Below are 16,936 nucleotides of genomic sequence, written 5' to 3'. Positions count from 1 at the left end.
CCATTATAAAATTCTGCAGCAGATGGTTCATTTCCCATCAGCAAACAAAAGATCTGCTGTATCACCACACTGTTTCAAGTTAGATAATATTCTCCTGAATATGAAGATTTATACTTATCGAAAATAAATCTTCTCTTCAAAGGAAGAGAAAGTGGAGCTTTTTGAAAATAATTCAGCTGGAATCTAAATGATGAGAGGCATATTCTAGCTGGGGGACAACCTGGTCACTCTGCCCTGGTTTCAAAACAGCTGTAGATGAGATGAAAGCATGGTGTCATTTCTCTGAGCGACTGGAACAGAGGAATTTTCAAGTGCCTTAGCAGGTTGGGTTTATTTCTTTCAAACTTCTAACATTTTACTTTTTTCACTCTTAGTTTTTTAAACAAAAAGAAAAACACCTAGAAATTAAGGTAGAAAAACTTAAATCTACAATGTATAAGTTGTACGTTGTATGGCACTTTTTCTGATAGTTCTAATCCATTTTGATTTCCCCTTATACTTTCTGTACTGGTTGTTCCACATTTAGCTCATGTTAATTTGTGTTCCTGATTGTATGTTCTATTTCTCGGTAAGTCGTTCACTGGTTCTTGTTGATGTAGATGAATTACTTCTTTTATTCAGGGCTTTCATTTTTCTTAGTGACTATGTTCTAACAATTATCTATCCTCTTCATCTTCTACCATTATTCTCATTTGTGTCTATTTGTCTGTATGTAAGCAACAGCTAGAAAACTCACTACTTTTATAAGAAAAATATTTGGCTAAAAGTTTTAAAGCAGTTTTCTGGCAATAAAAAAACATGAGGTTATTTTATACACGTTACAGCTTTTAATGTGTATAAATTTTACCTTGTTTCTTAACCTATTAATAGGCATTTATCTGCCACCAAACTAAAAACACGTATAAATAAGTTTTAAAGCGATAGTACCCACTGTAAAAATGTATATAACTTTCTTCCTTGAGAAGCAATAGCTTCTAGCATTTGTAAGTGTGTGGAGACCTTTCAAAGTAAAATAAATAAATAAATTGTGGAGCTCAATTTATTCATTTTCTTGGAAATGCAGGTGGATTTTATTTGGAGACGTTTTATTCACTTAAGAATGCTTTTCAAAAAATATATATGTATAGAATTGTCCTTCAAAGTAGAATGTAGAATCTATGGCAACAGAAAAAAAACTTTTATCACTTTTACACTTCAAGTTTTAAGCCTTACACTTATGCATTTTTCTGACCATTCTAATTATGTAGCATGTCTACAATGGTGAGAGAGGAGATGGTTGGATATTCTCTGATACTAGACAACTAAATGACGTTTTCTGAGTCCTAGTTAATTGAGATCAATAACTGAATTTCTTTGTTATTCCCTTTCATGTTATTAGTTTATATTTGTACAACCTCTAAACTTTATTCTGCCCCCATTACAAATGGTAGCCATTCATTTTGCTTTGTTTTCCTTCACTTCTCCTGCAGAGCTAATTCTAGACTCCATTTTCCACTCAGTTCTTGACAGTCCAGGCAGTTAGAGAGACTCATTCTTGATATAACGGTTAACTGTGTTATGTTCAAAATACCTTAAAGGATTGTTCACCTTTCATTGTGATGTTAGTTCCCACAGAACAAATAAAATATCCAAAGATGATCTGTCAGATTTGCTATTGTGTGCTATTAACATTAGATTTCTTAAATCATCTTTAGACTACAAGTGACAGTCCTTCACCATGAATAAAAATATAAAATGAAATAAAATAGGATTCAGTAAGTGCTTATATACTAAATGCAGTATGTGTATTTATATCAAATAAAATAACTAATATTCATAAATCTTATTACAGCTGACATGTCCACTTTAAACTTATTAAAATATTTATTTATAATAAGCCTAAGCTCATGTTTTATGTAGATACAGCAGTGATTGGTACCTGATGACTGAACACCGGGAAATATGATAGTCTCTATTTTATATTCTAATGGCCAACACAATCTGCATTACCACATGAATAGAACAAAAATAATTGAAAAGCAAAATAGACATGAAAACAGAACTACAAAGAATAACACAAGCACTTTAAAGCATAAAATGTATGTATGCATGTATAATTGTTCATAAAATGAGCTCTGATTATTTTACCTGATGTGAACCTGAGCGATCTTCTAACCCAGGCTTCGTTGGAACGTGGGGAAGCTGAGACACAGAGAGGTCATGTTACTGTGTAAAGTCACAGATTAAGTAGTGGGCAGACTTTGCCCCGAATACTGACTTCTTGATTCTTACCTAGTGAAGATTCCATATAAGTAAACAATTTTGTCAACTAATTGCCTTTTCATCATCTTTTTTTCCCAATAGGGAGACCTACCTGCAGCTGTGCACTAGGGTTCACTGGACCAAACTGTGGTAAGACAGTCTGTGAGGATTTTTGTCAAAATGGAGGGACCTGCAGTGTTACTGCTGGGAACCAGCCTTACTGCGACTGCCAGACTGAACACACTGGAGACAGATGTCAGTACTGTAAGTGAAAGCAACACCCACAAGACAGTCTGACAGCAGGCTGTGAGCTGTACATTAAGTAATCTTATCACCTAGATCTACACTCCCTCCATTACCTCAATTTCAGCCACGCCCTATTTTTCAGGTCCACCCGGTCACCCCAAATCTAACAATTCTTTACGTTGTTCCTCATCCATCTCTTATTTTAAAGATTCTGTTTTTTCCTTTCCCAGCTTAGATTCCATTGTCCATCATTGCAGTCATTCCCTTGTATACACCCTTAACAATCTTGCTCCCTCTTCCCTCTCTTGTACTTTTCTAGAAAACCATAACCATGGTTAAATCCAGTTCTTCATCTGTCCTGAACTGGCACCCCACTGCTGAATGCAACTGAAAAAAAAAAAATAGACCGGTCTAACTTGAGGTTTTATCACTAATCTCATATGGGCACTTACTATGGTTTCCACTGTATTTCATTAATCCATTAACCCTCCTAGATGTCTGTGTCACATCTTCTCCTTTCCCCCCAAACCTCCAATACCTGTGCCCCAACTTTATTCTCAGCTTAGGAACTTGCTTCCTATTTCATTAATAAAAAAAGAAGCTGTCTAAAGAAAACTGCCACAAGCTCCCACCACCAGATCCCTCAAATTACTTTGTCCTACACCACATCCTCTGTCTTCCTTCTTATGACTAGGGACCCATGCGATGTCTAATGCTACACTGTCCGCTCCTACATTATATCCCTCTTAGATACTCATGGACACATCTCATACAACTGTCCCCTCTTTCTTCTGCCTTATCAGTGTTTTTCTTTTTACCTAGTCCTTTCTTTAGAAACTTTCCTTTGTGCTCACTCCCTTTCTAGCTACAACTTTATTTCCCTGCTCATTTGTTTCAACCTAAGGTATAGTTGCTCTACAATATTATATTAGTTTCAGGTGTACAGCATAGTGATTCAGTATTTTTATAGATTATATACCATTTAAAGTTATTACAAAATAATGGTTATAATTCCCTGTGCTGTACAAAGTATCCTTGTCGCTTATCTATTTTATACATAGTAGTTTGTATCTCTTAATCTGATACCCCTATCTTGGCCCTCCTCCCTTTCCTCTCCCCACTAGTTTGTTTTCTATATCCATGAGTCTGTTTCTGTTTTGCTATATACATTCATTTGTTTTATTCTTTAGATTCCACATATAAGTGATATCACACAGTATTTGTCTTTCTCTGTCTGACTTATTTCACAAAGCATAATATTCTCTAGGTCCATCTACATTGCTGCAAATGGAAGAATTTCATTCTTTTTTCATGGCTGAGTAATATTCCATTGTATATATACATTTTCTTTATCTGTTCTTCTGTTGATGGACACTTGGGTTGCTTCCATATCTTGGCTATTGTAAATAGTGCTGCTATGAACATTGGGGTGCATATATATTTTTCAGTTAGTGGCTTTCATTTTGTCCAGATATATACCCAGGACTGGAATCATATGGCAGTTCTATTTTTAGTTTTTGGAGGAACCTCCATACTGTTTTCCATAGTGGCTGCATCAATTTACATTCCCACCAACAGTGTACAAGAGTTCCCTTTTCTCCACATCCTCGACAATATTTGTTGTTTGTAGACTTTTCGATGATAGCCATTCTGACAGGTGTGAGGTGAGAGCTCGTTGTTTTGATTCACATTTCTCTAATAATTAGTGATGTTCAGAATCTTTTCACGTTAACCATCTGTATGTCTTTTTTCAGAAAAATGTCTTTTTGGGTCTTCTGTCCATTTTTTAATCAGGTCGTTTATTTTTTTAATATTGAGTTGTATGAGCTGTTTATATATGTTCAATATTAACCCCTTATCACTCATATCATTTGCAAATATTTTCTCCCATCAGTAGGTTGTCTTTTCATTTTGTCAGTGGTTCCCTTTGCTGTGCAAAGCTTTTAAATTTAATTAGGTCCCATTTTCTTTTGCCTTAGGAGACAGATCCAAAAAATATTGCTACAATTTATGTCAAAGAGTATCCTGCCTATGTTCTCTTAAAGTCTTATGGTTTCAGGCCTTACATTTAGGTCTTTAAACCATTTTGAGTTTTTTTTTTACATATGGTGTGAGGCAGTGTTCTAATTTCATTGTTTTACATGTAGCTGTCCAGCTTTTTCAGCACCACTTGTTGAAGAGACTGTCTTTTCTCCATTGTATATTCTTGCCTCCTTTGTAGTAGATTGACTGTAGGTGCATGGAGTTATTTGTGGGCCCTCTATTCTTTTCCATTGATCTATGTGTCTGTTTTTGTGCCAATACTACACTGTTTTGATTACTGTAGTTTGGAGTATAGTCTGAAGTCTGGGAAGGTTATACCACCAGCTTTGCTTATTTTTCCCCCCTCAGGATTGCTTTAGCAATTTGGGGTCTTTTCTGGGTCCATATAATAAATGTTAGAATTATTTGTTCTAGTTCTGTGAAAAACGTTATAGGTATTTTGATAGGGATTGCATTACATCTGTAAATAGCTTTGGGAAGTGTGGCCATTTTAACAATATTAATTCTTCCAATCCAAGATCATAGATATCTTTCCATTTCTTTGTATCATCTTCAATTTCTTTAAACAATGTTTTATAGTTTTCAAAGTATAGGTCTTTCACCTCCTTAGTTAATTTTTTTTTTAACTTTAATTATTTATGTATTTATGGCTGTGTTGGATCTTCGTTTCTGTGCGAGGGCTCTCTCTAGTTGTGGCAAGCAGGGGCCACTCTTCATCGCGGTGCGCGGGCCTCTCACTATCGTGGGCTCTCTCGTTGCGGAGCACAGGCTCCAGACGCGCAGGCTCAGTAATTGTGCCTCACGGGCCAAGTCGCTCCGCGGCATGTGGGATCTTCCCGGACCAGGGCTCGAACCCGTGTCCTCTGCATTGGCAGGCAGATTCTCAACCACTGCGCCACCAGGGAAGCCCCCTCCTTAGTTAATTTTATTCTTAGGTATTTTATTCTTTTTGATGTGATTTTTAAAAGGATTTTTGTTTGTTTGTTTTCTCTTTCTGATATTTCATTATTAGTGTATGGGAAAGCAACAGATTTCTGTATATTAATCTTGTATCCTGCAATTTTACTAAATTTATTTATTAGTTCTAATAGTTTATGGGTGGAGGCTTTAGGGTTCTCTACATAGAGTATCATTGTCATCTGCAAATAGTGACAGTTTTACCTCTTCCCTTCCAATTTGGATACCTTTTATTTCTTTATCTTGTCTGATTGCTGTGGATAGGCCTTCCAATGCTATGTTAAATAGAAGTTGTGAAAGTGGGCATCCTTTTCTGTTCCTGAATTTAAAGGAAAGACTTTCAGCTTTTCACTGTTGAGTATGATGTTAGCTGTGGGTTTGCCATGCATGGCCTTTATTATGTTGAGATATGTTCCCTCTTTCACCATTTTGATGAGAGTTTTTATCAAGAATGGAAGTTGAATTTTGTCAAATGCTTTTTCTGTGTCAATTGAAATGAACATGTAATTTTTATGCTTCCTTTTGTTAATGTGGTGTATCAAATTGATATATTTGCAAATATTGAACCATCCATGTATCCCTGGAATAAATCCAATTTGATCATGCTATATGATCCTTCTTATATATTGTTGGACTTGGCTTGCTAATATTTTGTTGAGGATTTTTGCATCTATATTCATCAAAGATATTGGCCTCTTATTTTCTTTCTTTCTTTCTTTCTTTTTTTTTTTGGTAGTGTCTTTGTCTGATTTTGGTATCAGGGTAATGGTGGCCTCATAGAATGAATGTGGAAGTGTTCTGTCCTCAATTTTTGGAATAGTTTGAGAAGTATATTTATTAGCTCTTCCTTATATGTTTAGTAGAGTTTTCCTATGAAGCCATCTGATCCTAGATTTTGTTTGCTGGGAGTTTTTTTTAAAATTATTATTAGAAATTCAATTTACTACTAGTGATCATTCTGTTCAAATTATCTGTTTCTTCTTGATTTAGTCTTGGGAGGTGATTTGTTTCTAGAAAATTGTCCATAAATCTAGATTGTCCAATTTGTTTGCATGTAACTGTTTGTCATTGCTATTGGTTGTTATTTCTCCTCTTTCATTTCTGATTTTATTTGTGTCCTCTCTTTTTTTCTCGGTGAGCCTGGCTAAAGGTTTATCAATTTTGTTTATCTTTATCAAAAAACCAGCTCATGGTTTCATTGATTATTTTCTAGTTTTTTGTCTCTATTTTATTTATTTACTCTCTGGTCTTTATTATTTCCTTCCTGATACCCTTATGGGCATTTCAGGGTATATGACTCTTTATTTTTCTCTTGCTGCCTTTAGAATTATCTCTTTATCTTCAACTTTTGCCATTTAATTATTTGTCTTGGTATAGGTCTCTGTTTCACTTCATATTGTTTGGGACCCTCTGTGCTTCCTATATCTAGATATCTGTTTCCTTCTTCAGGTTTTGGAAGTTTTCAGCCAATTTCCTCAGATATATTTTCAATCTCTTTCTCTCGCTCTTCTCCTTCTGGGATCCCTATAATGCAAATGTTGGTATGCTTAACATTATTACAGAGCTCTCTTAAACTGTTTTCACTTTTTTTAAAACTTGTTTTTCTTTTTGCTGCCCTGAGTGGGTGATGTCCAATCTTCTATCTTCCAGATCACTTATGCATTCTTCTCTATAACTTACTCTGTTCATTCCTTCTACTGTGTTTTTATTTCAGTTATTGAATTCTTCATTTCTGATTGGGTCTTTTTTATAATTTCTTGTTCCTTGTTAAAATTTTCGCTGTGTTTATCTATTATTTTCCCTATTCAGTTAACAGTCTTATTACCAATGCTTTGAATTATTTATCTAGTAAATTGTTTATTTCTGTTTCATTATTTTTTTTCATGGTTTTTCTCTTGCTCTTTCAGTTGAGAATATTTCCCTCCCTTTTCATTTTGCTTAACTTTCTCTGCCTCTGTGAATTATGTGAAACAATTACCTATTTCAGTCTTGAGGGTGTTCTTATATGGAAACATTTCTATACAGACTGTGTGTGCTCAGTGCCTTTGGTGGCAGAGCTGGATTTGTCCTGTATGCAAGTCATGTCTTTCCTTAGGGTGTGCTGGCAGCTATCACCTTGGTAGGGGATGGGGCTGGAGATGGAGGGGCTTCAGCTGGAGCTGGGTGCAAGGCAAGACTTTCTCTCTGCTCGATGGACGTATTGGCCCTATCAGGGCTGGGGTCTGATCCCAAGTTGCTGAAGCAAAAGCCATGAGGGTCATCCCCAAGGTACCTCAGTTTCCTTTAAGTGTGTGCTTTCCCCTCTCCCAGCACTGGGACCCTCTCCCCAGAGTAGGGTAGTGTCAAAGCAAGGGGGTCTCACATGGGCTCTCAGCCCATGTCTGTCTCAGACAGAGGTTCAAACTGTCTCTGATGCACTGCCTATGCAGGCATCAGCAGTTATTTCCCTCACTGTGTTCAGACGCAGCTTCAAGTCCAAGTCCCCTTTGTCCCTCAAAGCCAATCACTCCCCATGGCCTCTATTGCCACTGCCCTGTTGTAGAATCACACTGCAGGGAAGGTGAGGCCTACATGGACTCTCTGCATATGTGGGGTGTGGGCTGTGGTAGAGCAGCCACTGTCAGAGATCTGGGTGGCTTCTGATGCACTGCTTGAGTAATTGCCAACGGTGGCCATGGCTGCCCCACCGGGGCTCCACCCTGGGACCCGTCGCCTCCATGTCCCATAGTTGAGTTTTTCTCCCCAGTTGTGGCAGCCCCAGATTGAATGCTGCACTGTGACACGCAGCAAGCAGGGCTGGAGCATTTGCTCAGCTTGGGCTGGGCATGCACAGAGGTGGTAAGAAAGCCAGCCAGGAGGTTTCAATCTGCCCTTTCTGCTCTGCCTTCGGGGTAAGCCGATATGCATGCTCTCCTCAAAAGCAGCAGTTCCTACAGCCTGTTAGTCCCAGTGGTCCTCCAACTTACTAAGGGGGCTTATCTCCCCTGTGTAGGACTCAAGCACTAAGCACCCAATCCATGGCTCTCACAGCTCACTCCTCTAACACACCCAACCCTTGATTTCCATACGACTCTGCACATTAGAATGGGCTCAACAGCTTTTATAAAATACAGTTTACCAAGTTACCTCCAAAGACTTTGATCCTGTTAGCCTGAAATAGGACATCTATAATATTTAAAGTTTTCCAGGTATTTCACATATATGACTAAGATTGAGACCCACTGCCTAGATGATTTCAACTAATTGCATGGCTTTTAATACCATCCAAATATGAATGATTCCAAATTTAAATTTCTAGCTGAACTAGCTGTTGCCTGAATCCCAGATGTTTATACCTAAATGTCTCTTTGACAGCTTGACTTGGCTCTAAATTAACCTGATTTTCTCATCCAAAAATTTGTCTACCATAGTTTTCCCTGTGTTTGTAAAGGGAATACTCATTGTTCAGGTCCAAAAATCTTGGAGTCACTTTTGACACCTCTCTTTCCTTTATATCCCACCTTTATTCTCACATTTACCTTTAAAACATACCCAGAATCTGAATGCTTCTCATCACCTCTCTTCTCACTACCCTTATAGAAGCTACCAGTGTCTCTTACCTGGATTATTACTAATTTATCTCCATGCTTCCTCTCTGCACCCTCTGTATTTATTCTCAAAACAGCAGCCACAGTTTTGTTTTATCCCCCCAAAAAACTGATTTTCGATCTCAGTCACATTTACTGAGATCTTTCTACATCTAGGCACTCTTGTAATTACTTCTTTTTTTAAAATAAATTCTATTAATCCATTTAATCCTATGAATAAAGTAGCTATTATTTTTATTCTCATTTTACAGAGGAGGCTACTAGGGAGGCATAAATAGCCTCCTGAAGATCGATCACACAATTACTAATTGGGAGAGCCAAGATTTAAGCTCATACAATCCAACCCCAGGGTCCACACCCTTAAAAATTACTTAACATTGTGGTCCCCAGATTATTTGATATCTTTGAGGACCTCACAGAGAGTGGCCTAGGTCTCTGGTCATTGTAGAAAGTACATGGAACAACATAGAATCAAACTATATATACTGATTTATTTGAGAATCAAAAATAATATTAAATATTTTTTCTCTGATATTATAGCAGGAGACCACTTCTGCAGCAAAGAGATTCAGTTTTTTTTTTTTTAATCTTTATTTGAGTATAATTGCTTTACATTGTTGTGTTAGTTGCTGCTGTATAACAAAGTGAATCAGCCATATGCATACACATGTCCCCATATCCCCTCCCTCTTGAGCCTCCCTCCCACCCTCCCTATCCCACCCCTCTAGGTGGTCACAAAGCACTGAGCTGATCTCCCTGTGCTATGTGGCTGCTTCCCACTAGCTAGCTATTTTGCATTTGGTGTTTCCTTTCCTATGTGTATATTCTCCTCATATTAGGTCAGCCTCTTTTCAACATATATAGATGCCACTACCCTAATCCAATGCCCTTTTCACATTGTTCACCCAATTTATCTCAAGTGATATGCATCACAGACCAGCAGAGTTTATCTGGCAAATACAGTCCAGTTATATGTGTGTATCCTCCTCACATGTTGCTTGCATCCTCTCATCTCCCACCTCTCAACATAGCATAATAGTCCAGCACAACTCCCATCTACTAACTTGTAGGGTTTTTTTTTTCTTTTCAGCTCCACATTTCCCACCACACTGAATGATGTCCAAGCAAATCAGGGCAATGCCAGCCATGATCCTGCATAATGCAGACCCTACTTACTATCCAAACTATTTTTGCACCCTCTCCTTTATTCTAGTAAAACCACACTGATCATGCTTCTCCAAAGGTCAGCTTCCTTGGCATTGTGACTTTCTCATGCTATTCTCTCCCTTTGAAATGCACTTTCTTCATATTTCTCCTCACCCTCATCTCTCAGTGCCAAATCCTATCTGTCTGTCTCTGTCCAGCTCAAAAATAATTTCCTTTTTGAAGTTGTTCATAACCACCCTCAGTTTGAATTAATCTCTCTGTCTTCTAAATTTTCAAGTCACTGCTTCTTTATTTCTTTTTAGCTCTATTCACTTTTACCTAGTATTATTAGTTGTGTATATTCCTTCTATTTGTCTGGGATGACCTCTTTGAGACCACACCCAACAGTGGCATTGGTCAAATAAACAAATGAACAAATACATAATCATAGATAAGTAAATGAAAGCAGTTTGGAGGCAAGTTTATAAAAGAATAATCAGTGTAATGCACAAAAGCTACATTTAATTAGGGTACAATCAAATGGTATTTTTGTGTGGAGCTGTTTCTCAGTTCCCAATTGGTCCATCATCATGGTACACCAGCCTTTTTTTTGTTTGTTTGTTTGTTTATTTAAGGTGAAGCATCACCATATTTGATTTTTTTTTAACTAAGTTAAAAAAAATACTATGTGGCCATCATTATAATGATTTGTATTCTTAAAAAGAATAAATTCAGTTGGCTTATATTTTAGTTAGCAACTTAATAGAATCACAGTCTGAAGTAGCCTGATGCATTGTAAAAGGCTGCATTATAATTTTATTATCACTTAGCAATCATAGCACCTTTTACAACAAAGCACTTATTAAAATTAACCAATTAATCCTTAGGCAGAGGTTAAATAACTTGCTCAAGGTCCCAGAGAAGTAATAGTATAGTCAGAATTGGACCCCAGGAGTTGTTGATCAAAATATCAACGAATGTTGATGCTATTCTTTGGCAACAAAATAAGTCTGTGGACAGTATCATTAAAATGATAAATCCAACAGCTGACAAAAGCATAATAAATTTAGGCTCTGTTAGATGTGAGTCGTCAAGGTTCAATAGACCTGGTGTTCTGTCAAAATTGTATCTTGCATATACAAAGTCTTCTCTATAAATGAAGAAATGACAGAATGGTTCATTACAGTGCCTAATTAAAGGTCCATTAGTGGGAAGTAAAACATCAGTTTTTAGTTGTGCTGAGTAAAAACATTTCACAACACTAATGGCAATATAAAATCTGAGGTCTGAAAAGCAAATTAATTTTAACACCAGTGCCCAGGGAGGAGAGACAGCGATAAATAATGGCAAAAGTAAAATTAAGTATTCTTTTAGTCAAACAAATATAACTCCATTTCATGCAGTTCTGGAGCAAGGATTCCTAGTATACATCAACAAAATTATAAGTATGGCATTTTTCATTTAAATCTGGGTGTTCAGTATGAGGTCAACAATATTGGAGGTTATTTTTAATTAAACAGTAATGATATTAGGGCAAAAGAGCCAATGAGGACCAATTCAATCTGTGTCTAAGAGCCAGGTATTCAAATCAAATGGCAATCTGTTTGTCATCTCATTGATGCTTTCAAAGTCCTCTAGTGACCTGCTTGAGGAACCATTATAAAGTCAATTTGAACTCAGTTTATTAGAAATATACCTGTATGGCTTGCTCCCACTGATTCCAGTAAGTACAGACATTAAGTAGTATCTCAAGTTTATAAAATTTGAAGTATCTGACACTAATCCAAACATGTCATCTATTGTAACTGGTATTAGAGCCATAGCCTATCAAGTAACTTATAAAAGTTATGAACTATAGTTTTGAACCTAACATATGTGAAGACACAATGCGATTATTTTTACCATTTTCCTTCCAGAGCAATTTTATTCCATTAGTCAGTTGGTAGGTGAACATATTTTGGAGTTTACAATGAGCCTGTCCCTATGTTAGGCATGGAGGAAACAGTGGCATCAGAGGTATTTCCTGCCCTCAAAGGGCTTACTGTCTAATGTATGATTCTGAAAAGGAAACAAATAATAATTTTAATGACCAGTTTAATGAAACACAAAGACCAGCTCCCAAGGAAGAACACAGAATTCAGCCAACAGAAAAGATTTCTTGAAAGAATTATCACCTAAGCTGAGACCAGAAGAAAGAAAAGCTAACCAGGTAAAGAGACGATGCATTGAGTGGAACAGCATTTGCAAAGGCCCAGGTAGGGTAGGCCTTTTGAAATTTAGTTTTTCTTTTTCTATTTGATTTTCTTAGGGGAGGGCTGGCAAGAGAAATAACACTTACTGAACATACATAATGTGTTGGTCACAGAGATATGTGCTGTTATACATTATTTTATCTGATATATGAATATATGATATTATGACAAATGCTCATACAACCCTATGAGGTTAGTATTATTAGTCCAACTTTATGAATGCCGAAAAATGTGATGAAGTCATTCTCCCTAATCTGCAACATGGGAACCACAATTTACAGCCTTGCAGGTCTGATTCCACAAGGCTTCTGGTGTATTTTCCTGTCATTTAATAGCCTTCCCATTCTATTGCATCTTTTTAGACTCACTATGAGAACACTCAAAGCTCAGGTGGCACAGTGGCTCAACCTGGTCTTTTCAAGTTTCTACTCCATTGAAGAGAGGTTTTAATAATTATTTTAATCTTGACTTGATTCAGACTATGGCAGGCCCGAGCAGAAGAGACCAAAAGACTAATAATGACCAGGAAAATAGAATAGAATCTTTTCAGTTAGTATGAAGGCCAATTAGAACTGACCTTTGAACTCCAAGAAAGGACCATGACTTAAAAGTGAAATTATCAATTAGGAGTAGCAATTTCCTAGATATTCAAGTATTCAAGATTCTTAGAACATTCACACCTAGAGTATTAAAGTATTTTGGAGCCCTGTCCTCCGATTCTTTTTCTCTTGGTGAGAAGATAAGCATTGCCTTCATTCAGGCCTTCATCATCTCTTGCCTGGATTATTACAACACATTCCCTTATGTACCTTTTCTTGAACCTTGGAAACCTGTTCATTGTGTCCAAAATGTGCCCATTTTAATTGATCATACCTCTTTTTCTTCACACATGGTATCCTGAATATCTGCCAAGCCTAATTCCCCAACTTTGTCTTCTTAACTTCCCTTTGCTGTAGGACGTTCAGCACTTCTCTTTGGCACTTTCACTCTGTATTAATGTCATCATTCATATTCTTGACTCTCTACCCCTCTAGAATACGAAACAGGCCATGGTGTTTTGCATATCTTACAAATCTTGGGAGTTAAATCACTGCCTGGTCTTAGCAGATAATGTTAAGTATGTGAGTGAATGTAAACCAAGTAGCAGTATTCTGTTTCCAGCCTGCTAGGCTCAGTTTTTTTCTGTTCTCTGACAAGATCCCACTGAAAAGGCAGGGCCAAAGTTCTGGGCCACCTTTACTTACTAGCTCATTAAGAGCTACACTCCATGAGAAACTTTGTGCCTGTGTTTTAAGTTTGAAAAATATAGTGAAAAAATACAATTACGTTTGAATTAACATGTGTGAAGGAAAACAAATACATTTCTTTTCTCATGTGAGCAGGACAGAGAATACTGAGCTGAGGGTAAGATAATGTAATAACATCAATTTTTTTTTAACTCTACATATTTTAGAAGAAATTGTCAGTTATAAAAATATTGTTGAAGACAATTTTGATCCCTTAGTAAAACTAGAATTACTAAAAACAGATTTTTACTATAATGTTGTGCCTTCATTTAAAGGAAATGTAAAAATAATAAGAGGGACAATATTCAGGAAAAATGTGGTAATATAAAAAATAATTTATTGGAAACTGAACTAAATCTAAGAAGATTTATGTCATATGTCAGTCAAAGTACATATTCTGATTATTAAAATTAATTTATTCAACTGATATATATTGAACATTTCTGGGTCTCATTTATTATTCTAGGCATTAGAGATACATTGGTATAAAAGCTCTTTTGAAGATACTTGCCTACTTAATTTTTGGTGAATAAAAAACCAAATGATATGTCTTTTCAGATTAAAAGCCGTGACTTAAGAGTTATATAGTCAAAAAATGATTAGTTGGAGATCAGTAATGGGTGTTATGCCATACTATTTAGAAGCATACTTATTTTATACAATTATATTTCCAATTCCAACAACATGTTTATAAAGTTAATTATGAATAAACTTTTATTTCTATGTCATGTAACTTATACCTTTAGTGTAATTATGTTTCAGTAATTAATTTTTAGTAATTACAGTTAATAATTTTGGTAAGTATAACTAAAAAAAATTAAGAATGCTTAATTACTTCTGCTGGCATTAAAGCAGCAACTTTCTTCTATGCCAGCTTCATTTGATTTTGAGACAATTCTAATCTCAAAATACTCTTGAAACAGTGCATCACCTGTTACCTTGCCAAGTTTAGATGACTTCTTTTTCTACTTTCATGCCACATTAGCCCTACCAAAAGGTATTTGCTCTTCTTTTTCCAACTTAAGGAAGAGTGAATATACAAAGTAATTTGAAGGACTAGAAAAAACAGCCTTAAATCTGCCTAACTGAAGGTTGAAAATAACCTGCTACACAAATAATGGTTAGTAACTGTTTAAAGAGGCATTTGTATTGAAATAAACTGAACATGCCTAGTGGGAGCCCTCAAAAAAAAAAAAAAAAAGCAAAGTTTTGCATGAATAGAAACCACCTATTATTGTGATTCTGTTGTACTTGGTGTTAAGTAAACTGAATGGATTCATAATTATCTACATACAGAGTTGGGTATGAGAAGACCATATAGTACATAAATCATGCACAGACAGACACACAGATTGAAAAAAAATTTTTACTTGGGGCTTACCTCAAACCAAGCAAACTGTTTCTAGTTAAATGCATCTGCTAACATCATTTTTAAAATAATTATATCAAATGTAAATTTAAGAATAGTTTTAAAACATCATGCTTTATATCAGATTTGGAATGTCAGCTGACATGTTTTGAAAAAATGTCACGAGTCAGGAATCTTTAAATACTTTAAATATAAGACAATTAAATAAGATTCCTATCTTATAGTTAATATGATAACCTTCATGTTTAAGTATTAAAGATTTCATCACAAAAACTGGTGTTATTATTCTGTTTCAATCAAAGCATAGAACCTCTTTTGGTAATTGGTAATTAATATTCTGCAAGAAAAAATTTGTACTTATATTGATTATTGATAAAAATGGCAAATATCAGTATGGCAAACATCACCGGTTCTCATGGTAAGAAAAAAAATATTCTCCAAATTTTAAGCTTAGAGCTTCTGAGTCCCGGAATGCAATAAACCAAAGACAGGAGGGAAGGTTTATAATTTATCCTATGAATATGTAACTCATCAAATAAAGAAGAGCATAACTTTGCTTAAATCAAAACAGTACATTCATAATTTTATTTATTCAGTTTCATTCTCATGAATGCAAAAATATAATTATCATAAAGTTTGATTTTAATAAATGGATATATACTAAGATCCATTGTTTTCTAACAAATGAAGTAACACTAAAAAGAGCAAAGTAAAATAGAAATGAGATCCTTATCCTTTCAGAGATAGCCAATAATTTCTCACAATATAGATGATTAATTATATGAAAACGAAATATTATTAGAAAAGCCCAGTTATTGGGGATCGCACTAAAGATTCAGATGCATCATAAGTATAGGATACTCTGAAAAATAGAAAGTTACTTGTTCCAGAATAGCATTAGAAAATCAATCCAAAGTTCAAGTAGCTAAATGTGAATTTTTAGATCTGCATTACCATTTGAAGATCCATGACTAAAACTGTGGTAATAATAACCTAATTTTCAGTTTGATAAAATAATTTGTACTTTATTAGTTTTAAGAACTCAGAAGAAAATCTATATTGTAATGAACTGAGGGCAAGCTTTCCTTGCAAGTGAATGATATAATCAACATAGTGCTGGAAACAAACAAATTGGTGTGGATATGACCACATAATAAATGGCACCGTGTTTAACTGACTACTTGAAAACTCAGGTCACTTTCATGCATCATTCTAGATCATGAATAATTGGAATTAAGCTAGAATTTTTCGACTCCAGATATCAATGCTCCTTAATTTGAAAGGTACTATAGGCTTCTGATCCTTTTAAGAATCTCTTGTCAAATAAAACAAATACATAAAACAGTTTACATATAATTTCAGTGGCTTTCTGGAACTTCATTGATTATACACTCTAAGTTCACTGGAATCTGTCAAGATGGAATCCAGATTTGAGGATGAAATGTTGGGGTTTAGAGGTGATAATATGGAATGAAAACATTCTTTCAGAATCATTTAAAATTATACAAAGTAGACAATTGTGGACTAACAAATAGTATTCTACTACAACTATGGATTTTCAAATTATTTTCATTATCAAAGGGGAAACTCAGTTACATGATTTATAAAAACGATAATTATAATAATTTAACCATCTGCTTCTCAGAGTTGTGAATTTCAAGTTAGGTAATCTTTAAAAAAGTTTCTTTTAAGATTTACAATTAAATGCAAATATTTATATTTTAATTTTAATAGATATTTTGAGTACCTATCATTTATAATATATAATTAGTGTATATTCTAATATATATTTTAGGTAATATATATTCA

The 16,936-nt window shown here is 35.3% G+C and overlaps 1 protein-coding gene across 1 annotated transcript in view; it reads left to right on the top strand.

Annotated features, from left to right (window-relative positions):
• The window catches only part of LRP1B (LDL receptor related protein 1B), a gene marked incomplete at its 5' end in the record, with an annotated part of 1,521,642 nt that overhangs the window by 1,447,234 nt on the left and 57,472 nt on the right, over positions 1-16,936 (top strand). Inside the window, one exon of the mRNA XM_061199746.1 lies at positions 2,344-2,505. Within this exon, the coding sequence (XP_061055729.1) occupies positions 2,344-2,505 (162 nt within the window). The remainder of the gene's footprint in view (positions 1-2,343; positions 2,506-16,936) is intronic.

The sequence above is a fragment of the Eubalaena glacialis genome, chromosome 1 (assembly GCF_028564815.1).
Source record: "Eubalaena glacialis isolate mEubGla1 chromosome 1, mEubGla1.1.hap2.+ XY, whole genome shotgun sequence".
In the NCBI taxonomy this organism is placed as follows: domain Eukaryota; kingdom Metazoa; phylum Chordata; class Mammalia; order Artiodactyla; family Balaenidae; genus Eubalaena; species Eubalaena glacialis.
Note: the sequence above shows the minus strand (reverse complement) of the source record. Positions and strands in the feature narration are given on the sequence as shown.